General features: G+C 57.6%; 1 protein-coding gene across 1 annotated transcript in view; it reads left to right on the top strand.

Annotated features, from left to right (window-relative positions):
* Nucleotides 1-25194, top strand: part of RAB11FIP3 (RAB11 family interacting protein 3) — a gene marked incomplete at both ends in the record, with an annotated part of 79763 nt that extends 54569 nt beyond the window's left edge. The window contains 11 exons of the mRNA XM_079720232.1: nt 3095-3252; nt 7187-7336; nt 13148-13183; nt 16863-16956; nt 17772-17875; nt 20727-20867; nt 23691-23772; nt 24372-24509; nt 24599-24754; nt 24866-25006; nt 25081-25194. Coding sequence (XP_079576358.1) covers nt 3095-3252; nt 7187-7336; nt 13148-13183; nt 16863-16956; nt 17772-17875; nt 20727-20867; nt 23691-23772; nt 24372-24509; nt 24599-24754; nt 24866-25006; nt 25081-25194 — 1314 coding nt within the window. The remainder of the gene's footprint in view (nt 1-3094; nt 3253-7186; nt 7337-13147; nt 13184-16862; nt 16957-17771; nt 17876-20726; nt 20868-23690; nt 23773-24371; nt 24510-24598; nt 24755-24865; nt 25007-25080) is intronic.
* Nucleotides 25195-26267: the final 1073 nt, after the last annotated feature.

Below are 26267 nucleotides of genomic sequence, written 5' to 3' on the forward strand. Positions count from 1 at the left end.
TCTGTTTTGAGATCTGACTATGAAAAGCCCAGCAAGCACTTCCTGAACTTTGCCCCCCTTGCCAGCTAGCGCAGCGGGTTTAATGGAGCATATCTGGGAGCGGGTTAAACTCCTTCCGAGACAGTGATGTACCTTCAGGTGGACACACAGGTTTTGCAGAACCTCAGCACAATGGGCAAATAGAAGGCCGCTGGAAGCTGACGACCGGTCTGGACAGAGTCCCCAGCGCTCCAATTCCATGGGAAGGCTGTCTCCATGAGCGCGCCCTTCCTGGAGCTGGTGTGAGGAGCCAGGCCCTGGCCAGGCTGGCATCTAAGGGTAAGAGGAGGCTGGACACCAGCCACGGTCTGCCCAGCAGCTTGTTCCCCTTGGAGGGACCATGACCGGACAGCGAGGGCCCCAGGCAGGCCTGGGTGCCCTTGAGCCCCTCACTGATGGCCGTGAGCACGGGCTTCCTTGCCCACCCGCTGACCCAGCGTTTGTTAACTAGTGAGGAAACACAGCCAAGCTTTCTAATGTGCACTTTGATTCCCACATGAGCTTATCCTAACATGTAATTTGTAATCATTTTTAAGTTGGCGGCATAGACGGTGGGCTGGCAAAGCGAGGTCCTGTCTGGAGTCACATGGGGGCCGCTGGGGTGCCTCTCTGAGCCCTCAGTGTTCCTCCAGTGGACCACGCTCACAGACAGTTTTCTGCCCTCTTAAAAGGCAGGTGTTCACCCACCTGCCCTAGAAAACTATCTGGCTTGCTGAAATTTATTCAGGACAGCCTGGACTTCAGGGGGTGAGCAGGTGGGCAGTGTCTGTGAAACGAGCTGGCCCCGTCCTCCCGGTCCCCTTGGCCCTCCCTGGGGTCCTCTTGGAGCCTCTGGGCCTCCTGCCCCTGGGCTGCTCTGTGTGCCCCGGGGCCGGGCTTGCTTTAGGAATGAGGATGGAAGGTGGGCATGTCTGCTTGCGAGGTGTGGGCGCAGTCGGGTTTGCATGGCATCTGCCTCGTCCTGCATTGTGAGGAATTACTTCCACCCTGAACTGTCCTCCAGGCCCCAGAGAGGGTTCCGGCTGCAGCCCGGCCTCAGCAACATGACTGCGGGTGAGATCAACAGGCCTGAGCTCCGGGCCTCCCCCGGCACCGAGCTGGCCGGCGCTTCTGCACACCCCGCTGCCTTCGAGGACCTGGGGCCACACTGGCCAGAGGAGCCTCTGCTGGAAGTGGCAGTGGTCGGCTGTCTAAACGCTGACCTCAAGAGTCAAGTTCTGTCCCCTACAAGAAGCCATCTCTGAGACCCCCCAGTCCAAGTCCTGGGTGTGTGGGCCTTGCCTGCTTCTGGGTCGAGGGTGAGCAGAGGGGAGGGGAGGGCTCCGGGCAGCTGTCCCTCGGCCCAGGAGCAGCGGGCCCAGCCTCGCACATGGAGGAGCCTGCCTGGCTCAGACAGTGTCCCTACCTGCAGGCTGAGCCCAGAGCCACCTGCTTGGTGGTGAGGAGAAGGAGAGTGGGGGCCTCTTGAAAGGATTTCCTGATTTCAGATTTTGAAGTGAACGATCTTTGTGAATTACTTAGTTGCCTGAGATTCCAAGGAATATCGGGTTTTCCCTTGGAAATAAGGAGCGTCATGGAATGCCTGCAGTAGGTACCTTGGGTGCCTTCCCTCCTTCATTCTGTCCTATGTGCAGGACGTGGGGGTTGCACCACCTATGACACGTGAGCCCCCGGCTTTCAGGCTCTGTTCTCGCACCTGCCTGTGTGATCTCTGTCTTGAGTGGTTGCGACCTCTTGAGATCAACACTGCAGCCCCTGATCTACAAATGAGGCAGCACAGCTCGGATGCTCGAGAGCCCGGGCTGGGGTCACACAGCTGGTGGACAGCAGACCGAGGATGGGCCCTGGGTCTCCATCGGGCGCAGGCGCGGAGACAGCCGTCAGGGGCCCTCTTGCCCCCCCCACCTCATCTTGTGACACCAGAGCCCGAGGACAAAGTGCACCGTCTCCAGTTGCTTCTCTGAATTCTTACTTGTTTGCAAATTGTTAACCTCAGACTCTTTTGAGCATGAAAGGTTGGCTACTTCTCCTAACCAATGAAGTTGCCCTTCAGTTAAAGCTGAGATTGTAAATTGAAAATGGCCTGTTTAATGGTTCTTCAGTTTTAAGTTCATTTGGACAATCCACAAATATCTACTGTCTGCTGTACGCCCAGCCCTGTGCTCGGTACTGGGTCCACAAGAGTAAAAACAAAGATGTGTTTAGTGGGAAAGTAGACCTTTTTAAAATTAATTAATTAATTAATTAGTTTATTTTTGGCTGTGTTGGGTCTTCGTTGCTGCGCGCGGGCTTTCTCTAGTTGCAGAGAGCAGGGGCTACTCCTCGTTGCGGTGCGCAGGCTTCTCATTGCGGTGGCTTCTCTTTGTTGCGGAGCACGAGAGGGCTCTAGGCGTGTGGGCTTCAGTAGTTGTGGCATGTGGGCTCAGTAGCTGTGGCTCATGGGCTCTAGAACGCAGGCTCAGTAGTTGTGGCGCATGGGTTTAGCTGCTCTGTGGCATGTGGGATCTTCCCGGACCAGGGATCGAACCTGTGTCCCCTGCATTGGCAGGTGGATTCTTAACCACTGCGCCACCAGGGAAGTCCGGGAAAGTAGACATTTAACCAGCAAACATAATTGGTCAAATAATTGATGAGTTCATATTTTGAGGTTAGACCACGTAATTGAATTTCAAAACAATAGCTTTCACGTACAGAGCAGATATTGATGGGGACTTTTTAAAAGGCATAGTCTTACATTATTGAACATTAGTTCCTGGGGTAGAATTCATTCCAGTGCTGGAAAGCCACAAAACGGGCTGTTCTGGCATGTATCCTGTGATGTTGGGATACTTTGTGTCCGTTTTAGGCATATTTCTATAACTAAGTTTAAAAATCACTCCAGTCATTTTTTCTGCTCTTGAACATGGGCCTGTTTTTCATTTTTGAAAATACTGAAGTGTTTTGTAACCTACTGCTTCTGCTTAGAAGTATAGGAGGGACATCTCCCACGTGCAAGCTCCCCCTCCACAGGGTCCTTTCCCGGGCCCCGGGACTGACTCTTGGCTCTCTCTCCTAGGCCAACGAGGTGACAGACAGTGCATACATGGGCTCCGAGAGCACCTACAGTGAGTGTGAGACCTTCACGGATGAGGACACAGGCACCCTGGTGCCCCCTGAATGCCTGGACGCCACGGAGGAGCCCGGCCACGGCGCCCTGCTGCTGCTCCCGGGCAGGTCTGTTCCTAGCTACATGGCCCGGGGCTGATGGCAGATGGGGTCATGGTGGGGTTCATGTTGGGTGATCCAGAGGGGAGTGTGAGCCTGCAGAGGGCTGCGGTCCTGGGAAGAGCCTGCGCCCAGCTGACCGTGCAGCCTCCGTCAGGAGGTGCTCCTCTGTACAGATAGGAATCCTAGGAGAAAACGTTCACTTAGTCTTTTGGATTTTGTCATCACAATTCTTATGACCCAGGGCGAGACACACTTCAAACGTCTTCATCTTTATGGCACCCTGACTCCACGCTTTTGAGGACAGTGAGGGGGAAGGGCCGGCTCAGAGAGGCCAGGTGCCAGGTGGCCCATGTGGGCCCAGGTGACGGCTGGCAGTTCTGCCCTGGACTCCCCAGGAGGCCTTGAAACTGGAATTTTGCTTATTTTATTTCGTTTCATTTCTTGTTTGGCCCCTGCAGAGCTTCTGTTTTTCCTCCCTAGTTGAAGACGGTGTGCCTGTCCCAGGCACCAGCCCTCCCGCCACCCGCCCCCTCACTGGCTCCTTCCCTGGTACCCTGGCTCATGGTTTGTTCCTCACTCAAGGGCCATCACACAGTGTGTATCCTTTCTCCAGCTGGCTTCTCCCACTTGGTATCGTGGCTGTGAGGTTTATCCGTGTATGTGTGCACCGTTGTGAGTGGTTTATTCTGGTTATTATTGAGTGTTCCACTGTGTGAATGCCCGCAGCTTCCTAATTTCCTGTCAGTGGGCATTGGGGCATTGGGTTTGCTCACAGTTTTGGTTTCATGAGTAAAGCTGCTGCATGTAAGCATCGTGTCTTTTGGTGGCCGGGATTGTTCCTCGGTGGCGTAGGGCGCACTTGGGGCACAGGCTCCTCTGTAAGGGTTACTGCAGGTCAGACACTTACAGGTGGGGTTTGGTAGCTCCCTGCCTGCCAGCCGCCTGCGGGTTCCAGCTGCTCTCCATTCTCGCAACGCCTGGCATCCTCCGCTGCTTCACGCCTCTTGTCTGAGCACGCGCAGAGCAGGTGGTCCTCACTTGGGTTTCCCAGGTGCCTGACGGGGGCAGTGCCTTTCTTGCACTGGCTGCCCATGTGGAGACCCTCTCCTGTGCGGTGCCTGTTCCAGGCTTTCGCCCCTTTGTTGATTGCAGGACTCTGCAAGCTTTTCCGTAGAGGCCAGATAGTAAACAGGCTCGTGGCCCGATGGTCCCAGCACTGCTTCTCAGCTCTGCGTCGGCTGCCTCTGCGGATACAGGCGGTGGGTGGATCTGGCCTCCCCGGGTCCCGTGGGCCGTCTTTTCCTCCGTCTTCAATTGTGGGAGCTCTTCCTCTGTCTCAGGGGACTCCTTTGTCCTGGGTGTGTTGCAGGCATCTTTTTCCCCCTCTGCAGGTCATCTTCTCACTTCCCTGGGGTGTCTGAGAACAGACGTTTTTAATTCTACTGTAGTCCAGTGTATCTGTTTGTCTTTTGTGGTTAGCACGTCTGTGTTCTGCTTCAGAGATCTCTGCTTACTCCACATCATGTGACGTTTACTTCTGCTTTTCTGTAAAGCTTTGTTGTTTTGCCTTTGTTTTCAGCTCTTTCATCTCCCTGTAAGGGAGTTTTTGTGCATGGTGCGAGGCAGGGGTCATTTTTCCTGTATAGATGACCATTGGCTCAGGCTCGGTTTTGAAGCTCCCTCCTTCCTCACTGCCCCACAAGGTGGCCGAGTGCATGGGCTGTGCTGGACGCCCTGCTTGGCCCTGTGTGCCCTGTGCAGGTCAGCACTGCTTAGTCCTTCTGCTCCAGGTTTGTTGCCCGCCGGTCCTGCCGTTCAGCCATGTGCACCCTCCAGCCTCGCTCTATAAGGCTGCGTTGGCACCTTTGGCCTTCACATTTCCATGTGGATTTTATATAGATTCAGCTTGTTAGTCTCTGGAAAAAAGTACCTGCTGGGATTTGGGTTGGGATTTTGCTGGATCTGTAGATTATTTGGGCAGAACCAACATCTTGTCCCTATGGGTCTCCCAGTCTTTGAACATAGTTTATTGCTCCATTTATTGGGGTCTTTCCTTGATTGCTGTGACTGTCTGGTGGGGAAGGGGGCGTTGTGCGTGCACGTTCGGCCTTTGGGCTCTGTTGGGACTGGAGGAACACCTTCCAGGGCCACCAGGGGCCAAGCCCAGCGTGTGGAGATGGGAGCCCAGAGTGGCTTGCAGTGACCAAGGAGGGAGGTGTGAGGGTAGAATGCGTGGGGCTGGGGATGCCACGTTCGCTGTAGCTTCCTGATCAGTACTTTTTTTTTTTTTAAAGAATTTACTTATTTATTTATTGGCTGCATTGGGTCTTCGTTGCTGCGTGCGGGCTTTCTCTAGTTGCGGTGAGCGTGGGCTACTCTTCGTTGCAGTGTGCGGGCTTCTCATTGTGGTGGCTTCTCTTGTCGCAGAGCACGGGCTCTAGGCACACGGGCTTCAGTAGCTGTGGCTCAAAGGCTCTAGAGCGCAGGCTCAGTAGTTGTGGCGCTTGGGCTTAGTTGCTCCGCGGCATGTGGAATCTTCCCGGACCAGGGCTCGAACCCATGTCCCCTGTATTGGCAGGCAGATTCTTAACCACTGCGCCACCAGGGAAGCCCCTGATCAGTATTTTTTAAGGTAATAAGGTAAGTTCTTTTAAATTTCTTTAAATATTTATTTATTTATTTGGTTGCACTGGATCTTAGTTGTGGCTTGTGGGCTCCTTAGTTGTGGCTCACGGGGTCCTTAGTTGTGGCATGTGGACTCTTAGTTGCGACATGCATGTGGGATCTAGCTCCCTGACCAGGGATTGAACCTGGGCCCCCTGTATTGGGAGCGTGGAATCTTAACCATTGCACAACCAGGGGAGTCCCTAAGTTTTTTAAATTCAATTTGGGTCAAGTAATCAAAGTTGAAGTGTCAAATATGGGAAACCATTATGAGGTCTTAGTTTTTCTCTGGAAGTTTCTAGGCTCTGGGCTGTTTTGCTGCTTAAGCAGCGACTTGCCCTCAGGATTCGTTGAAGTCACGTTGGTGTCAAATGAGAAAATCTTGAATTGCCGCAAGGTTGCCGATTATAATCTAAAGTCACCCGTTTTCTGTCGATGCGGTGCGTGACGGCTGCGTGGTCTGCCCCGGGTCCCCAGCACCAAGCGCGCATCCCCTCTGACACGAGGACAGGCGCTGGGCTCCTCGCCGCCCACGGGCGTCCACGTCCAGCCCGTGAAGGCTGCGCATGATCCTTCTCACTTTGGGGGCAGCTTCCTCTCCTGGGGTCTGGGCACGTGGATCCACGAAGCAGCCCATCTACAGAAACAGAAAGCAGCGTAGTGTGAAATGGTGTCTGTCGGAAGGAATCATTTCTTCCTGTCTCTGTGTGAGAAGGTGAGGGCTGGTAGCAGGCGGGCGGCAGTCAGACTCAGACACGCTCTTCAGAGAGCAGTCGGACGTCCCGAGACCATTGGGGTCAGGTGCCTCGGGGAGCTTGTGCTGCGTGTCGTGCGACTGTGGGTCTGGGCAGCGGATGGAGACTGACCCCTCCTGACTACCAGGCCTGCCCCTCTGAGGGGCAGCTCCTGCACCTGCTTACAGGATCTCAGGGGTTGGGGGGGTCCGTGGTGAGGTGGTGGCCTAGCCCTGGGGCGGGGAGCACCTGCCATGTGCCCGGGGTGCAGCAAACACCAGATTCGAAGGCTTATTATGACACAAGGACATAGATAATATAAAGATCTTGTTTTGGAAGTGATGATTTTGGGTATGTTGGGCCAAGTGAAATACATTGTTAAAGTCAGTTTCACCTGCGCATTTACCTTCCCTAGTGCGGCTGTTAGAACACGAACTCACACGTGTGGTCACCGCACGTTTCTGCTGGAGGCTCAGGTTACGCCCGCGGCTCTGGGGTGCCCGCAGCCCCTGTCAGCAGCTGACACTCGTTTGCCTCTGCAGGTCCCACCTGCACAGCCAGTCGGTCGTCACGGTGATAGGAGGCGAGGAACATTTCGAGGACTATGGTGAGGGCAGTGAGGCGGAGCTGTCCCCAGAGACCCTCTGCAACGGGGAGCACGGCTGCAGAGACCCCGTCTTCCTCACCCCCAGGTAACAGCCCTGCACCAGGGCCTTGTTTCTTCACGTTCTGTTAAGGGGGAGGGTCCCCTTTTGGTTCACAGAGAACTTGTTTTATTCACTGTAATATAATTGAACAATGCCACAGTCAAAATTTGAAGATTTCTATCGGGATAACAGTTGGCTGTGGTTCCTCTCATCGGTTATGGTCCCAGTCATTCCCCGTTTATGGGGCCTCAGCCAAGTCCCAGGGCACAGAGCTGGGGTTGGGAAACTCGGCTTTACGGGTTTCACAGTGCTGTTTGTGGATCACATTGTGGTTTGCATTGAGCTTGAGGGAGGCTGTGTGTGTGTGTGAGAGTGTGTGTGTGTGTGTGTGAGAGACAGTGTGAGTGTGAGAGAGTGTGTGAGTGTGTGTGTGTGAGTGTTGACACCCTGCTCAGCAATCAGCCTTGCTGTGCAGGTGGACCTTGTCCTGCACTTCCCTTTGTGTTTTTTACTCACTGAAGGCCTGTGGAAGCCCTGCATCATTTTTCCAAAGCCATCGCTTGCACTGTGTCTCTGTGTCTCATTATGGTAATTCTAACAATATTTCAGACTCTCATTATAATTGTTTGTTGTGGGAACCTGTGATCAGCAATCCTTGATGTGACTGTTGCAAAAGGATTACAGGGCTTCTCTGGTGGCACAGTGGTTAAGAATCCGCCTGCCAGTACAGGGGACACAGGTTCAAGCCCTGGTCCGGGAAGATCCCACATGCCGCAGAACAACTAAGCCTGTGCGCCAGAACTACTGAGCCTGCGCTCTAGAGCCCATGAGCCATAACTACTGAAGCCTGCGTGCCTAGAGCCCGTGCTCTGCAACAAGAGAAGCCACCACAACTAGAGAAAGCCCACACACAGCAACAAAGACCCAATGCAGCAAAAATAAATAAATAAATAAATAAATTAAAAAAACGAAATAGAAAGAGCTCCTCTCCCCAACAGGGAGCAGCCTTCTACTTAGAAAAAAAAAAAAACGATTACAGCTCCCTGAAGGCCTAGATGCTGGTAAGCATTTTTTAGGAATAAAGTATTTTTTAGTTAAGGTATGCATGCACATGGGTTTTTTCTTTTCTTTTTCAATTTTTAATATTTTAATTTTTTGGCTGTGCCGTGTGGCTTGCGGGATCTTAGTTCCCCGATCAGAGGGCGAACTCGTGTCCCCTGCAGTGGAAGCGCAGAGTCCTAACCACCAGGGAATGCCCTACGTTGTTTTTTTAGATGTGATACTTTTACACACTTATTGGACTACGGTACAGTGTAAACGTCACTTTTACATGCACTGGAAACCAAAAACTTCACATGACTCACTTTATTGCAACACTCACTTTATTGCGATGGGCTGCAGGTGAACCCGCAGTATCTCTGAGGTCTGCTTGCATGGTGTTATCATCTGTGGTGTCCTTGGACCTTATTCCTCTTGCTGAAAGTTTGTGCCCTTCGACTGGCCTCTGAGGGAGGTTTAACATCACAAATGGCTCTTCGGATTCATTTTCTTATAATCACCTGACATCCCCAAACTCTCTGGAAAATTCCGGCTTTGAATAAACTCAACTGTGGCATGTAAAGGGCAGGACCTTCGCTCACGGAGCTGGCTCCTGCCCGGCTCTCCTGCCTCTTCCGGCTGCAGGAGGTCCTGGGAGAAAGCGCCCACCCTCGTATCCGGGTCAGGGGATGTGCCGGCCCCTCGGGGAGACCCTGGCCTGGTTGGACAGCCTGCACATGTCAGTCACCTCTCCCTTCTGCCCCCAGTTCTGGAAACTCTCCAGCTGTGCCAACAGCAGACGCCGAGGGCCTGGGCGGGGGCCAAGCCAGGAGGGCTGCCTGACGTGCTCCAAGTGGTGCTGCCCCGAGGGCTGGGCTGTGGCCCCGTGGGGCGTGTGTCTCCCATTTTGGTGATCTCTCCATTTGTTCTGTGTGTCCGTCCCTCATCCCATGTCCGCAGGGTTTCTTCTGCGCTACGATTGATGTCTCACTTTAACTTTTCTGTAGCCTGGGGTCCTAATACCCACAAGACGTGGCTGCCGTTATCACTGCCCTGAAAGCCCACTGAGATTAGGTCGTGGCGCGGCTAACGGAATTATGAGTTTTTAATGAAAGTCATCCACCCATAGTTCTTGGTTCTGGTGGTTCTTAGACAGTTACTGACGGGGTTACAGAACAGAAAGTAAGCCGCCCCCCGGCCGTGTGCGTTGCTCTCACGCTGACCTGTTTCTGACAAAGGAGGATGCAGTGTGTCCAGTCATTTACTTCTTGGCAAAGCAGGGTTCTTCTTTTACAACGAGCCGCGGGGCTGCGCCTGTGTCCTCTGAGCGCCTGACCAGGAAGGTGCCCCCAGCCGCTGCGCCGGGTGTTGCGGGTCCCGGAGGTGGTGCCGAGGGTGACAGAGGCCTCCGCGGCATCCGCCTGACAGCTCACCCCGTCCAGCCACCCGATCCTTGCTCTCTCCTGAAGCCACACCTCTCGTCCCTCCAGCGCTGACCCGCTTGCCGCCAAGCTGCACAGCATCCTCACGGATGAGGCTTTTGAGTTTTACTGTAGCCAGTGCCACAAACAAATCAACCGCCTTGAGGATCTTTCTGCTCGCCTGAACGATCTTGAAAAGAATAGGTAACCTGTGCGGTGCCTGGCCTGCTCTCTGACCCGGGGGAGGCAGACTCTGCCTGCCCGCAGCTGCCCCCACTGCCCTGGCCCAGGTGCACTCCCTGTGCCCGGCCCACTCCGGGGGCTTCCTCCAGAGGCCAGGCAGGCGTGCGGACAGCGGACTCTTCTCCGGCCCCTGCCCTGCATGTGCTGTTCCTGGTCTGGTGCCCTGTGTGCATGCCACGGTCCAGTCCCCTGCCTCTGCCCTGCCTGAGGACAGCCAGCGTGTGGGAGAAAGTCTGCTTTTAGAAAGATGTGCTTTCTCCGTTTTACTAAAAGATGTTTGAAGTTGAGAGTCACAAGAAGCAGCACTGGGAAATATTAAGTGAGAGTAGGTCTTCGGTGCAGACTTGTGAGCAGCTTTCAGGGGCGTCAGTTTGAATCGGGGTGAGCCCTGCCCTGAGCTGGTCTCCGGGAGGCTGTGCAGCCTCTGTCAGCGGCAGGGTCACTGGCTGCTCTGTCCCCGGAACAGGCCGCTGGGCCCAGCATGCCTGCTGCTCTTTGCCTCTCCCTCTCCTCATCTCCTGGTTCCCTCTCCGCCCCCTGTACCCACCCCCAGTCAGAGTTCTAGGAGGAGACACCTGGCTCCTCACAGCCACACAGGCTCCAGCTGCAGGAAACATTTTGGGTGGTTTGCACATGCTGACGTGTCCGTTAGGCTGATTGCTGATTAGTGTGTTGTGTGGAGGAGAGATGGGCCCTCGTGTGGCGCACCCCACAGCCCCAGCCCAGCGGAGGGAGTGAGGGACTGCCAGGCGCTCTCGTGCGGGCAGCAAGGAAGGGGTGGGACGTGCCGACCAGTGCCATGGGCTCCCATGCAACTTCCTGGAGGAAGGGGCCTTGGACTGGTGGGAGTTGCATGGAAGGTGAACCATCCTAATGGTTTTGGCATGTACACTTCCTCCCAGGCCTGCCGTCTGCCCTTGGGGCTTGGCCTCGGCCGCTCAGTCTGCCTGGTGGGCCCTGCGACCGACAGCCGGTCGTGCCCTGGTGCTGGTTCAGCCCTTCCTCCTGCACTTGTGTAGCTCAGAGCTCGGGCCGGGGTCCAGCCAGCACCTGGTCAGGTGAGGGATAGGGCCGATTGGCAGCTTCAGAGGGGAGCTGGGGGTGCCAGCAGCGCTGAGGAGAACTGGAGGTGCTCTTTGAGGGGCTTCCAGGGAGACCGGGGATTCCAGAGACCCGCCAGCCTCCCTTTACCCCTCGTGTTCAGCCCAGTGATCAGCGCTCCAGGATGGCCGCTCAGCCTGGTGGGGATGGTCATTTGTCCTTCCCGAGCGGGGACCTGCCGTCTCCGTATCTCAGCTCTCACCCTCCGAACGTTCTTGATGTGGAAATGATCTTTTCCCACATTGAGGACCTGCCCCAGGGCGGCCACAGTCGCCTCTTCCAGGCTTTGTGGGGCAGAGAACAGACCGGGATGTGGCCGAGTCCAGCCAGCAAGTCCAGGGGGTCTCACGTCCAGTTTCAGCCACCTGTTCCCTAAGACAGGCACTAACAAGGGGACTAATATGCCATCAGAATCCTCGTTATAATGAGTCAAGAACTTTCCCCTACACACTCACTTAAGGAGATGTGAATCTTACCCATTGGTTTCCATGGAATTGCCTCAAAATAAACATATTTGGTCATGCTTTGTGGTTGGTGAAAGGTGATTTAGTCCAAACCATATTCAGACAACAGCTTTGACGTCTGATATAATTTCTACCCATTGAATCTCAGAACATACATATTTTCCACATACCTGGGAGCCTCTGTAAAACGGTTCATTTTGTAGAAACTGAGAAGTCTGCTTTACCCAGAGGTGCAAGTGATGCCAGCCCCTGAAGGGGGACAGTACACTGGACAGTGGTCTGTCCTTTCCTGTTGCTTCAGGATGAAATTAGACTTGTGTTAAAATGTACAGCATCAGTCAGGGCCCAGTCAGAAGAGGGGACCACACAGTAACTTGAATAGGAAAGTTTAATAAAGAGAGTGACCATTGTAACGGGGGATTGGAGTAACGTGGCACTGGCTGGGAGGAGAGCTCAGGAGGAGACGGGGCAGCAGCTGTGAGGGTGGAGCAGCGGCTCACGCCCACAGGCTGCAGAGGGCATAGCCGCACCTTCTAGAACTTGCTGAAGTCCGCCCTCTGGCTGCCAGGAAAGCTGTTCGCTGAGAGGGGTCTCACCAGAGGGACTCCCACCACGGAACTGCCTGGGAGGTGTCAGGGGCAGCCGCCCAGGTGGGATTCGAGAGTGTGGGGATCAGGGCCCAAGTTCAAACCCTGGTGCTGCCCAGGCAGCAGGGGCACCTGGAAGCAGGCCCTTTCCTGGGTCCCTGTCCAGCACCCTCTGCCGACGCAGCATCGCAGGGGCCAGGAGCTGGTAGGCAGGATGAGCCCGGAGCGGAGAGGCAGTGCATTGGTAATGGGTACGGTTGCTGGTGACGGGAACAGCGTGTCTCCCCCGACAGGGTTTCCTGCCCCAGCTTGAGGGGGTCACAGTAACTGATGGGGCGTGTCTGTCTGGCCGTGATGCTGTTCTTGTCCTCATAGGTTGAAGCTAATAGTTTAGCAGTTAAATTGGGAAGCACAACGAGGGGTATGGTAAGCTTGGCCCTTTTGCCACTGCAGGTGATCACGTCAGGCAGGCGACATGGGGCTGACTTTCCTGTCCTGAAACGGCGGCAGGAAAGCTTTGCGAGTCTCTGCGCAGCTGGGCTGGTAGAGGGTGATATGTCAGTGCCAGAGTTAAAACCGACGACAGAGCTTTCCCGTACACATGGGCCCCTGTCACGCCTTGTGTGGAGCCTCTGACGGCTGAGCCTTTGGAGGGCAGTGTGGCTCCAAAATCACTTGGGACGTGCCGATGGCTCGAACCCAGCGTGGCCACCTGTGGGTCCAGGCGCTGGGGCCAGTCCCTGAACCGAGGTCCGGTTGTGACACCATCTGAAACTTCCTTGAGGGCTGGGACCAGGTGACAGGCCCCTGAGATTGTCCCCGTGCCCCTGAATGTTTTGCTGAGCGAGCCTTTCCGTGCATGGAGCTGGCCTCGGGAGCGGGTGCTGCATGCCTGCGGACGCGCCCCCGCCCCATATCTCTTTCGCCTGAGTTTCCTGCTTCCTCTCCATCCTCCCTGTCTGTTCTCTGACACCGTTTTCCTGTTTGTTTTGATTTCTGCAGTCCATCGAAGCGGCTCTCCAGCAAGAAGGTGGCAAGGTAGGAACCCTGGGTGCCCACTGAGGTGCTCTTCTGAAATGTGTCACTGGTCACAGTGCTTTAAAAACTTGTTTAGAAAATACTATTTTCAAGGTATTTTTAAAAAAACTTCTGAAAGTTACTTCTCATGGTTTGGGATTGAAAATAGTTTGAGGGGACGGGTAGTAAAAAGAATTTCCAAAGCAGTAGATTTGGACCTGGGTTTGTGGCTGGGGGTCCGTGGTGAAAACTTTTGTCCTTCCTCCTGTTCAGTTGAGTCTTCCCCATGCGAGGGCTGTAGGCTAACCTGGTGGGGAGGGTCAGCGGGGGCCCTGCTGCCACAGCCCGGGTCTGGGTCCACCTCCTTCAAGGGCTGTGTCTTTTCCACCCCTGCTGGCTCCCCAAGGTGAGGAGGAGGTGGAGGAGCTTCTAAAGAACAAGCGTTGGTGACCATTTCTTCATTTTTCAGTTTTGGGAGCTGCCCACTGGCTTCCTGCAGTGAGAGGTAACAGCACATGCGTTCACCCCTCCTGCCAGGCCTGCTCTCGGCTTGTAAGACGCCAGCATTCTTCACAGGAAGCCATGTGATGTGTTACTGGGTTTCCTTTCTAAGATGAGTTGTTGCTTCTCCTGGAGGCAGTGATTGCCTTTATGTTTTTATTTGTGTCGTCTTCTGCCTCCACTGCCTGGCCCTGCCGCTGCGTGGATGGTTCCCCCAGAGCCCTAACCCTCTCCGCCCGTGCTGTGTGGGCTGCACGGCTGCGGCCCCGTGTGTCTCCCTGACGTCGGGTCCTGGTGTCTGTTTCAGGTGTTGGATCATCTCGCCCCCTGAGCCCCTTCTTCCTTTTTTTAATCTCCATTTTCTATCCAGCACGTCTTCTGGTAGCTTCTTGAGAAAAGACGTGCCCAAGAAATAAATTTTTGAGCCCTTGTTGGACATTTTACTCCTGTGGTTTGGCTTGGGGTAGAATTCTAGATCAGAAGTGGTTTCCGTTTAGCCATTTTGAAGGCGTTGCTCATTATCCTCTAGTCCTGATGCTGCTGCAGGACAGTCTAGTGCTTGCTAGTTTTTCTTTGTGACTGCTTTTCCCTTCTGGAAGCTTTTAAAAGATGTTCTCCCTGTCCCTGAAGCTCAGACATTTCAGGACGAATCTTGTGCGTCCTTTCCGCTGTTAATTACGCTGGGTGGAGTGAGAGGCGTTGTTCCAGTCTGGAAATGCCTGCGCTGAGCTCTGCGGGCCTCTCTGGAGCGCGATCCCCAGAGCCCTCCACCCCACCTCCTGGTCCTGGAGCTCCTACCCCCGGAGCTCCGGCCTCCGGAGCCCCTGCCCCCAGAGCCCCTGCCCCCGGAGCCCCTGACAGCAGCCTCTCTGCTCTGGCTCCCCCACCCTTCTTTGAGTTCTGTCTCTCCTGCTAGAGGTCTCCCTCTGAGCGGGGTCCTGCCTGGCTGCCGACCTTCAGGTAGTTCACAGGCTGTGGTGCAGCCCGTTTGGAGGCCTGCAGTCCTGAGTCGGGCGCCTGGTGGGGGCCGCCCCTCCCCCATCTGAGCTCCTCCCTGCTGCCCCTCAGGTGCCAGCCGCCTGGGCTCTCCTCCAGCGTCCGGCGCCCTGGACATCTCATCTCTGGCGCTGTCTACTTTCCTGCTTCTGTCCCTGAGAACATAAAACACTTGTTTTTCTTTTCCTATCATGTTAAGGGCTGAAGGTCCAGGGGAAGCAGAGGTGAATCCAAAGGCCCACCCTCCTCACTTGCTCTCTCCATCACCTGGGTCTTGGGAGCCTCCTAGTAATTCCAGACCATGCTTTGATCATAGTTTCAGCATTACTTCCCTTCTCGCTCCACCTTTTACCCAAACAGCCTGCAGCTGGTGAGACTAAGGAAGCTGACCTGCCCTCCCAGCTCCCACACCAGGCACGTGAATGGACCTGGCGCCACCAGGGCCCAGCTCCTCGGCTTTTGGCCTCTGCGGCTGCTGCTCTGAGAATTCATCTTCCTTTGCAGATACCCTTTGGTATAAAAAAGGCCAGCCTGCAGGTGTTTGTTGTTTACAAACAGGCATCGTCTGCAGTCAGTGCACACACACTCACACACACGTGCACCTTGAATCTGCTGCTCTTCTGCCCTTAGAACTGCCACCAGCCTTCCAAGGAAACTCAAAATGCTTGCTGTCATTTCACTCTTGTGGTAGCGTTTCAGCCCAGGCCTCTGACCTAGCTGTGTGCTCGCCTGGGTGCAGATGGCTCTGGAATCGGTGTGCCTGGGGACCCCACAGGGCGACAGCAGGTCTGGGGTCGGGTGACATTTAGGGTGCAGTCCCGTCCACCGGCTAGGCTTGACCTGACTCCCTTTGGGGTGGATCAGGCATCCCCCGCCTTCCCCTGGTGGGTCTCCTGAGCCAGGATGGGCTTAAATAAACAATCTCCCCACCCACCATGGGAGGAACCTTGGCCTTACCCTAAGGTGGCTACATGCTGTGGCCACACACCCCAACCCCAGATTCAGCCCTTGGAAAATGCCTGAACCCCTGGTCTGAGATCAGGATCGGGTGTCAGCCCCCAGGCTTTGGCCCCTCCTCAGGGTGGTCTCTGGATCTGGGGTGGGCAGCTTCCTGCCCCAGGAGTGGCGTCAGGAGCTCATGTCTAGGTCAAGGTCATAGATGTTAAGAGGAGTGATTAGATGGCAACTTGATGGCCTGTCCTCCCCTGGCCCTTGGGATTCAGCACCCTCGGGGAATTGAGTGAAATCCACAGAAATGCGCTGATACGTACCCCCCAGGGCACAGTTGGGGGTTGTGGTCTACAGGGATAAAGATGCCCTTCCTTTTTGTTCCCCTGAGAATGTTTCTGGAAAAGAAATGTAAGGAATGCGCAAGCTCAGTCAGTGCTGAAAAGGAAATAGAACTTCATATGTTTGATAAAGAGACTGTACCTTTTTTTTTTTTTTTTTGGCCATGTGGCGCGGCATGCGGGATCTTAGTTCCTCAACCTGGGGACGAACCCGGGCCTGCTGCAATGGAAGCACAGAGGCCTAACCACTGGACCACCAGGGAAGTCCTGAGAGTGTACTTTTTAATAGTGTTTTATTGAACTGGCTCTGTGCTGTGTCCTTAGTTATGTGACAGCCTGCAGATCCCCGTTCTGTAGCATAGTGAGGGTGCCTAGCTTCCTCAGGGTCACACAGCGCTGAGGCGCCTCCCGCATGTGTCAGAGCCAAGGGCCTGTGCCCTTTTCACGCTCGGCCCCCTGAGGCCCCAAGTGTGTCTTGCCGTGGCTGCCCCAAGAGGTGCGCCTGGAAGTCAGAGATGGAGACAGCGTGGAAGTCACGGTGTGCCCACAGGTCGTGACCTTGAATTAATGTTTCAAGGCTCGGGGAAGATGAGATTATTTCGTATCACCAAGAGGAGTGACGTCCTGTTTTATTGCCCAAGTTCAAAGTATCTTGGCCCAGTAGCTGGTAGGAAAGGAGGCCGGGCCCCTTGGGCTCCACAGACTATGGCCTGTTCACCCAGCCCTCGGTAGTGGTGTCCTGTCCGGAGTCCCCTTCGGTGGAGACCTGCCCACCTGCTGCTGGGTTCTGCTTTCCAGACCAGCCTGGGGGTGTTCATGTGTACAGGCCTGGCCACAAAGTTGTCCCCCTTCTTTGCTCTCCTTGCTCTGCTGAAGGACCTTCTCTGGACAGGGCTGTCATTTATTCTCCCCAGGCACCTGCATCAGTCAGGGGCCCTGACCATGGAGGCCCTGCAAGACCCTCCCCCAGACCCTGTGGAGGGCATGGAAGAGGACATTGCTGACAAGGTAGGCCCTGGATGGATGGCAGGGCCAGAGGGCCACGTGTGGACAACTCAGCGGCCTCAGGCACAGGCCCCCGGTGGGTGTGTTGAGTGAGGTGCGCAGAGGGCACAGTGGGAGGTGGTGATGGCGCCGGCAGGGCTGCGCCGTCCACCAGCCCTGGTGATCTCTGGCGGGTTTCCTCGGGTTGGCAGCCGCGGGGTGAACAGGAGAGGTGTCACGTTGTCCATGGAGAGGTGCCGGCCGGGGAGGCGGGAGGGCCCGCAGCCTGCAGTGATCGTAGAGCCAGGACGGTGGAATCGGCCACCCCGGAGAGGTTGCCGGGGGCAGGGCAGCCTCCCCGTGGCCAAGGCCCTGGGGCTCCAGGACCAGCTCCAGGAAGTGCAGGGGCGGGGTGGCCACAGACCCCCCCTTCTCTCCCACCTCACCCTGCCCCCCACCTCCTGGACCTCTACAGCACCTCCAACATCTCAGCTCTGCAGAGCCCTCCCCAGCTCTCCGGTCTGGCCGTCATGCCTCCCACCGCCTGGTGAGCGTGTCTGGCTCCAAACCCCGGGCCTTTCTGTCACTCGAGTCCCCAGCATGAGCCGCCTCTGTGGGCTGTGTCTGGCGGAGCAGTGGCCCTGTCTGCGGCCCCTCAGCTCCTTTGCCTTTGAGGGTCGAGGGCACCACGTGCTCCCTGTCCTCACTGGTGCCCACGGGGCTGCGCTGCCTCGTTCACGGGGCGTCTCCAGCCTGGTGGGCATGGCCTCCAGGACAGTCTGTGTGGGGCACACACTGTCCCACCCCCTTGATTCTCAAGCCACCATCTTGCTCCCCAGGTTGTCTTCCTGGAGAAGCGAGTGTCGGAGCTGGAAAAGGACACGGCTGCCAACGGGGAGCAGCACAGCCGGCTGAGGCAGGAGAACCTCCAGCTGGTGCACAGGTGAGCGCAGGCCTCTTAGTGCCTGTGGGGTGTGATCCGCCCTGTGGTCGTTCTCCTCGCCTCAGGTTCTCTGAGCACCACCCTCCATTCAGCTGCTGGGGGCCGGCTCGCTGGATGGTGTGGGGTGAGCAAGGCTCCCGCTGAGGGCTCTCCCCAGAGGAAAGGGCGAGGGAGGGACCTCTCAGGAGAAGCCGGGGCCAACACCCTGCCTGCAGAGTGCCCGGCTGGGATTCCCATCTGGGGGTGTCTGGCGTGTACCCCGCTTCCAAGACCCGTCCTGACCAAAGGCGCGCCCCCCACCCCACGCAGGCTTGCTTCATCTCCGCATCTCCTGGACCAGGAAACCGAGGCAGCAAGGAGGGCTCTGGGGCGGGGCCAGTGCCTCCAGAGCTCCCTGTGCTCGGGTACTTGACCCACCCTTGAAGCATGGGGTCCTCGTGGGGCGTAGCAGTGCGACCGAGCCCCATGTGGGAGCCGCGAGCTCTGTGTTAGAAATAACAGCCGTGTGGAAGTGGGTGTAAGGAGGGAGCAGGTGCTTCCCCATCTCCTGTTCTGCAGACTTTTCACAGCACATGGTGTGGTTTTTGGTGTTGGGAAGCCAGTCACGCTGTGTACCTCACCCCAGTTTGCAGCACGTCTCCTGCAGAGGACAAGGGACTTGGCCTGTGTGCAGGCGGAGGCTTGGGGGTCACAGACCCCTTTCAAGAGGTCCAGAGGCTGGCAGCATGGCGTGTGGTCTGGGCGAAGCCTGGCCCTGCTGAACCCTCTGCAGGCCCGGGCTCCTCGCCCTCCGAGCACTTGTACCAGCGCTGGATACGGGCCCCGAGGCTCTGGGGGACACTGGCCTCCTGTTGTGGCTTCTCCTGGGCGAGATGGGCCTTCAAGACCTGTCCTCCTGCTCTTGGAGGCTGGGAACCGGGATGCGCTGTGTTGTCCTGGGCGCCTCGCCCGCTGCTATAACAGAGCAGCAGAAGCATGTTCTCCTGTGTGGTCGAGACCCTAGCTCGGGGGCCACCTGCTTTCCTGCCCGTGGCCCTGCTGCAGAGCCAGGGGTGGGGTCGGCCCTGCTCGTGCGAGGGCTGGGGCTCCAGCGCTGCGTCTGCAGGACGTTCCTTACTCCCTCCCTGTCCTTGTCCAGGGAGATCTGGATGGGCCACCAGACTCCTTTCTCTAGCTGACCGGAGGTTCATCTCATCCAACGGGCATTTATCAGTTATCCACGTTTGTGGTGGAAAGTCCACACTCTGTGCCCTGCCCGGCCACCCAGCCCCAGGGCCTGTCATATCCACTTCCTGGGGCCGTTTCTGCCAGTGTTTGCCTAAGTTCCCCCCAAGCACACACTCCTGCCACTGCTGCTTGGCGTTTCCCAGCCGCACTGACCCGCCACACTGCTCTCCTTTCCCTCCATCCTAGGAGTTCCACCTGCTTTCTCCACATCTGGTTTCTTATTCTCCAGATCCCGCGTTTCTTCTTTGCTTACTCGCTTTCTGAGCAGAGGCCCTGCTCGCAGCATAGGAGCCAGGCTTCCTAAGGCCTCACGTGTCTGAAAACGGGGTTGTGTCGTGTCCCCCCGCCACCCCCGCCATCGACAGTGTGGCAGAGTCTGGGATCCCGCTGGGAGCTGGGTCCCTGGGAGCCGGCTCCGCTGCCGTCTGACCCGTCTGTGACCAGGGCCCTGGCACCGCTGGGCTCACTGCTATGTGAGGTCCTGTTCTCTCCTGACGCTGTGAGGGTCTCTTGTTGTTTCCTGTGCTGAGGGCACATGGTTTCCAGCCTTTAAATCTGGAAAACGTGTCTCTCAGAGTTTCTCCCATTTTCTTGTCGGTCTAAACTTCTGTTAATCAGATATCAGACCTTACGGACCTTCCTTCTCATTTTCTTTACTTCTTTATTCTCTAATTTTCTCATTTTTCTTTTTTTCTGTGTAATCATCTGGTTTTCTCCTTCAGTTATTCTATTGAATTTAAAATTTTGTCGTGTCCTAGTTTTAATTGCTAAGAGTTACTTCTGTTACCCATTCCTTCTGCGACAGCTGCTCCTGTTTCGTGGACGTGGTGTCTCAGGCCTCTGAGGGTGATAGTCACAGGGCTTCTGTGGTGTTTCCCACATAATGTGTATCTCCTTCAGGTCATTTTTTCTGTTTGCTTTGGCCACTTTGTATTAAGAGGTTTCCTGTGATGTCTGGTGGTCTTTGGCTGTCTGTTCACTCTTGGGTGCGAAGCACCAAAAAGCAGATGAGAAGCCCTGTGGATGGGCAGCTTGGAGGCATGGCCTCCGGCCATCCACAGGCAGGGCCCAGAGCCCTTGTCTGTGGTTTGGTCCATTGCTGTCTCCTGCACGTGGGAGTGGTGGTCTGGGAAGAGGCCAGGGTCAGGGTCCCCATGTGTACCTTCCTTCTGTCCCCATGTTCTTGCTATACCTGCCTTCGAGTCTGCCACGGCTGACCTGGGTGGGGTGGGTCTGTACACCATGTCTCCAGCCTGGAGTATCAGTGCGAGGTGCCCTGGGGCCAGGCACCTGGTGGGCTTGTGCCCGGGAGTGTCTCCTGCCCACACCCAGCGAGCAGGAGGCAACTGTGGGTGCAGACCAGGATGGGGGTAAGTCCCCCTGGGAATGATGGGGACTGTCCTTGCCATCAGGACTGTGCCGTGGTCTGAAGGCCAGGCACCCTCTGTGAGGTGAAGGCTGTTTGGGGGATACATGTCCTGCTTCAGAACTGCCCTTGACTAGAGCTGTGGGCCATTGGGGGACATCTCAGTGCCTTCCCGTCCCCCCTCTGGGCAGGGCCGCTCTCTCCAGCTCCGGGCGCAGCATCTCAGGACAGTTTCTCCCCTCCCCCTCGGCCTTGCAGAGCCAATGCCCTGGAGGAGCAGCTCAAGGAGCAGGAGCTGAGAGCCTGCGAGATGGTCCTTGAGGAGACACGCAAGCAGAAGGAGCTCCTGTGCAAGATGGAGCGAGAGAAGAGCATCGAGATTGAGAACCTGCAGGCCAGGTGGGGGAGAGTGGGGACCGGGGACCCGCGGGCCAGGTCGGGGAGAGGGGGGACGGGGGACCCGCGGGCCAGGTGGGGGAGAGTGGGGACGGGGGACCCGCGGGCCAGGTCGGGGAGAGGGGGGATGGGGGACCTGCGGGCCAGGTAGGGGAGAGGGGGGACGGGGGACCCTCAGGTCAGGTAGGGGAGAGGGGGACGGGGGACCCGCGGGCCAGGTAGGGGAGAGGGGGGACGGGGGACCCTCAGGTCAGGTAGGGGAGAGGGGGGACGGGGGACCCTCAGGTCAGGTAGGGGAGAGGGGGGATGGGGGACCTGCGGGCCAGGTAGGGGAGAGGGGGGACGGGGGACCCTCAGGTCAGGTAGGGGAGAGGGGGACGGGGGACCCGCGGGCCAGGTAGGGGAGAGGGGGGACGGGGGACCCTCAGGTCAGGTAGGGGAGAGGGGGGACGGGGGACCCTCAGGTCAGGTAGGGGAGAGGGGGGACGGGGGACCCTCAGGTCAGGTAGGGGAGAGGGGGGACGGGGGACCCTCAGGTCAGGTAGGGGAGAGGGGGACGGGGGACCCTCAGGTCAGGTAGGGGAGAGGGGGGACGGGGGACCCTCAGGTCAGGTAGGGGAGAGGGGGACGGGGGACCCTCAGGTCAGGTAGGGGAGAGGGGGGACGGGGGACCCTCAGGTCAGGTAGGGGAGAGGGGGGACGGGGGACCCTCAGGTCAGGTAGGGGAGAGGGGGGACGGGGGACCCTCAGGTCAGGTAGGGGAGAGGGGGACGGGGGACCCTCAGGTCAGGTAGGGGAGAGGGCTGATGAGAAATGCAGCTGGGCTCTCACCACAACAGCTGGCCACCCCAGGAGGGCACGATACCTAGGAACAAATTTGATTTTACGAACAGTGGAAAAACCTTTGTGAAGAAAACTAAAAAACTCTACTGAAGGCCACAAAGTATTTGAAGGCAAAGACTGACACTACCTGGATGTCACTTTCTCTAATCTTTCTCCAGTGGATGCTGCACCATTCAAAATCGAAGTCAAAATCTTTTTTTAAGGCAACCTGAGAAAATTACCCCTATGCTCCCCTGGAGGCATAAGCCTTAGATGAGTCAGGAAAAGGGGAGCATACTCTGTGCAGATACCCCACAAAGGCACAGGAGTGGACCAGGAACTCAGGCCGGGGGCAACCACTCACGGTGACACGTGGATCTCAAACGTTGTTTGTCAAAGAAAACCAGCAGTGAACCTAGATGTCCACAAGTTAACAGTCACCTGGAGGTTCCTGCTCATCCTCCCTCTGCAGAGCTCGCTTCTGGGTGGGTAGTGACGGGGAGGCAGGTATTTCACAGTCTTTTTAACTGAACGGGCACCACTCTCAGCCTTTAATGTGCAGCCGTTTTACACTCGTGAACGACAACTCTAGGCTCTTTAGCACGTGTTTATCTCCAGCTCTTAAAGCTGGAAAATACATTTTGACGTATTTTCAACAATGGGAGGTGGCAGGAGGGGCTGCACACAGAGCCGTGCTGGGGTCTCCCTGGACGGGAGGCCTCCCCGGGGGCAGGCCCGCGGTGTCACCTCCCGGGAAAGCCTTCTTCCTGGGCCTCGGCACAGTGCCGTCCAGTGGCCTGCAGGCCACAGCCTCTCCGTGGGGCCCTGTCCACCGGGCTGTGGGTGCCTAGGGGTGGGCCGTCCTGCCTCCCGTGTCTGCCAGCACCAGAGCCTGCATGGCAGGGGGCATCCTGCTGGCCGAGTGGGACATCCTGCTGGCCGAGTGGGACAGCAGCTGCAGGGGCCCGAGGTGGACAGGGCCTCATGAGGCCCTCACAGAGCGAGATGGGACTCGGGGTCACCGCTGCCTGCTCTTTGCACCTCAGTTAGCAGCTCCATGTGCCTGGACCCTGGTGGCCTCCCTCAGCTCCCTGGGGATCTTGAGGGGGTGAGGACAGCGGGGCCATGGAAGGAACTGGGGCTTCTTGGAGGTCTGGGTCTGTGGCTGGGACAGAGGAAAACCGGCAGAGCCTGGAGTGCCAGGAAGCAAGGAGGTGCTTGAACAGAAGCACACACAGATGACAGTGTGTCATGGCTCCCAGTGGGCATAGCTGGGGCACAGTAGGAACTGCCATCCAGAGTGTAACCCAACGTGGACTCCTGCAGAGGAGACCAAATAACACACAGATATGCCCACTCGGGGGTTCCGGGAGCGTGGACTGGACCCCATGACTGGCCTCCAGACGACAGAGAAGGGATGGGAAAAGGAGAACTAGACAGAGGAGACACCTGGCAGACACACCCCAACCAGGCGATCCAGGTCAACATCACCCGTGATGCAAAGGGCACCTCTCCTCTGTGGGATTCTTCCCAAACCCACAACCTGTCCAGTCACGAGAAGACACCAGACAAACCCAGTCTGAGGGACATTTTACCAAATACATGACCAGACCTGCTCAGAACTGTCAAGGTCATGAAGAGCCAGGGAAGTCCAGAGATTGCTGCAGACCAGAGGGGACAGAGGAGCCATGACGGCTAATGTGGTGCAGGGACACCAGACGGGAAGGAGCGCTGGTGGGAAAGCTGTGTTGAGTCCATGGGTTGGTCATTTGCGTTTCCATTGTGGGTGTGATGAACGCCACGATGGTGAGCAGATGCCTGGAGAAGCCAAAAGGGGCTCAGGGTCCGTGGAACTCGCTCTGTGTCTGCAGCTTCTCTGTAAACCAGAGGTGTGTGGAGACACCATCCTGGCTCATGAGCAGCTTTGGCCCAGGGCCCTTGTGTGGGTGCGTGTGGTGGTCAGGGGACAGCTCTGCGGGTCCCAGCCTTGTTCTTGTGCCCCAGGCTGCAGCAGCTGGACGAGGAGAAGAGTGAGCTGAGGTCCTGCATGCCCTGCCTGAAGGCCAGCATCGAGCGCCTGGAGGAGGTAAGCTGCCGGCTGGGCTCTCCCCGCCCTCCACCCCGGGTGCCTGTGGACCATCGGGACCTGAGACAGGTTCTCCAAAGCAGGGCAGCCGCACTGTTGGCCGATGGGCCTGCGGGGGTGTGGCTGGCCAAGGGGTGCGCCGGCTGGCCAAGGGGTGCGCCTGCAGGCCAGGGAGCTGTGCTGCTCAAGAGCAGGCTGGTGACACTGGGCCCTGCGGCCCCGGGGGTGAGGGAGCCAGGACACGCAGGGCCTGGCCGTCCCTTTGCTGGAAGATGCGCAACCCTGCCCGGCTTCCCGGCATCCTTGGGCCTGGAGAGTCATGCATAGATTAACCCCTGGTTTGAATCTAGGATGAGGTCCTTGAGGGGCTGACTTCAGCTTGACCCCTTGTGCCCTGTGGTCCCCTCCCCACCCAGGGACCCTTGGGCAACTCTGCACCCTGAGGACATCTGAGAGCACTTGGGCTCTGGCCTCCTCCCAGAAACAGTCCCGGGCGCCTCGCAGGCCCACCTGCCACGTGTCAGGCGCAGACAGCTGAGGAGAGCTGCATGGATAGATGGCAGACGGGCATGTCTCCGGCAACTGTTTCGTTCTTGCAGGAGAAGCAGAAGCTGCTGGATGAGATTGAGGAGCTGTCGCTGCGGCTCAGTGAGGAACAGGAGAACAGGAGGAAGCTGGGGGACAGGCTGAGCCATGAGAGGCACCAGTTCCAGAGGGACAAGGAGGCGACCCAGGAGGTGAGCACAGAGCCCCGGGGTCCCCCCATTGGCATTCGGACCGCCCCAGAGGTCCTGAAACCAAACTGAGCCAACCCTCACTGCTGCAGCTGATTGAGGACCTGCGCAAGCAGCTGGAGCATCTGCAGCTCTTCAAGCTGGAGGCCGAGCAGAGGAGGGGCCGCAGCAGCAGCGCAGGCCTGCAGGAGTACAACAGCCGCACACGGGAAAGTGAGCTGGAGCAGGAGGTCCGGAGGCTGAAGCAGGTGCGGGCTGGACTCACGCTTCCGGGGGCCGACATGGGGGCGTGTGGGAGCCGGTGCCCGAGCTGGTGGTCCTGCCTCGGCCCAGGAGTGACGACGCCCTGTGTCCCCCAGGACAACCGCAGCCTGAAGGAGCAGAATGACGAGCTCAACGGGCAGATCATCAACCTGAGCATCCAGGGCGCCAAGAACCTCTTCTCCACGGCCTTCTCCGAGTCTCTGGCCGCAGAGATCAGCTCCGTCTCCCGAGACGAGGTAACGCCCCGCCCCATCCCCTGCGGGCGTCCGCAGTCTGGGCACCTGGCACCGACCCCTGACTCCTCCCACAGCTCATGGACGCCATCCAGAAGCAGGAGGAGATCAACTTCCGCCTGCAGGACTACATCGACAGGATCATCGTGGCCATCATGGAGACCAACCCGTCCATCCTGGAGGTCAAGTAGTGCCACTCGGCGGGGCTCCAGCACAGCACGCACGCGGCCGAGACCGAGGTCCCTCACCCACCGTGGAGCACACAGCTGGGCAGGGCAGGGCGGGGGAGGAGGGATGCTGGGACCGGAACCCGCGGTGGCTCTGGCCTCTCGCTATGCCCTCCTTTCTGCAGAGAATGAGGGACAGTCTCTCAGGCTGGGGTGAACCCCTCTGTGACCTCTCCCACGCTTCCTGCATTGTCAGGGAAGAAAGGAACGAAATGGGTCCCTGCCGGGGGTGCTGCTCCCTGTGCCCGCCAGGCACCCTGACCTGGTGCCGTCCAAGTCTCAGCTGCTCCTGGATGGCATAGAAGCCCCAGGACCCTGGCACCAGACATGGTGGGGCAGGGGGAGGACAAGCAGGAGAGGCGTGTGTCAGGGTCTGGCCAGGAGCTGCAGGCACCCCCCCAGCTTTCCTGGAGCTGCTCAGGCTGGCACCCAACCAGAAGGGCCCCCTTGGTCCAGCTTCAGGCCCAGGGGCCTCTAGGCCATGGGCCTGTGCTCACGGCCAGCCCCTCGCTGCAGTAACCCTGGGCGCTAACCCTCCTGTGACTTGAGAGTCATGGCGTGGAATGTGCTGTCTGCATCGGGTGGGTGTTGCTGTTCCCCTCTGACCCTGGGGGTTCAGGCAGGGGTGTGTCCTCTCCTCCCTGTGCGGATCTCCGCTGGCCTGAGGAAACCAAACGTCTGGAACCAGTTTCCTCTGGGAGTTTGAGGTCTTTAGGAGTCGTCCTGTCTCCACAAGGTGCACTTTGCAGGAGGCTGGGGTGGGCAGGCTCTCACAAGTACACAGTTCAAGGCCTTCCTGGTGGCTTGGGGGCTTCTTCAAGGAAGCCCCTGCCTGGCACCTGCACTGCCAGGAGCAGCAGCATCACCCACAGGGGCTGCTGGGCCTGCCCCCCGAGCCTGAGCGCCAGCCAGGAGCCTCCGGGTGCTCCCAGGTGGGCCAAGACCCTGCACACAGGCGGGCCACTGCTGTGTGCGAGCGCATACGTGAGGGTGTGTGTGTGCGTGCGTGCGTGAGCGAGCGTGTGTGTGGCTCTGTG

The sequence above is a fragment of the Hyperoodon ampullatus genome (genome assembly GCF_949752795.1).
Source record: "Hyperoodon ampullatus genome assembly, chromosome: 14".
In the NCBI taxonomy this organism is placed as follows: domain Eukaryota; kingdom Metazoa; phylum Chordata; class Mammalia; order Artiodactyla; family Ziphiidae; genus Hyperoodon; species Hyperoodon ampullatus.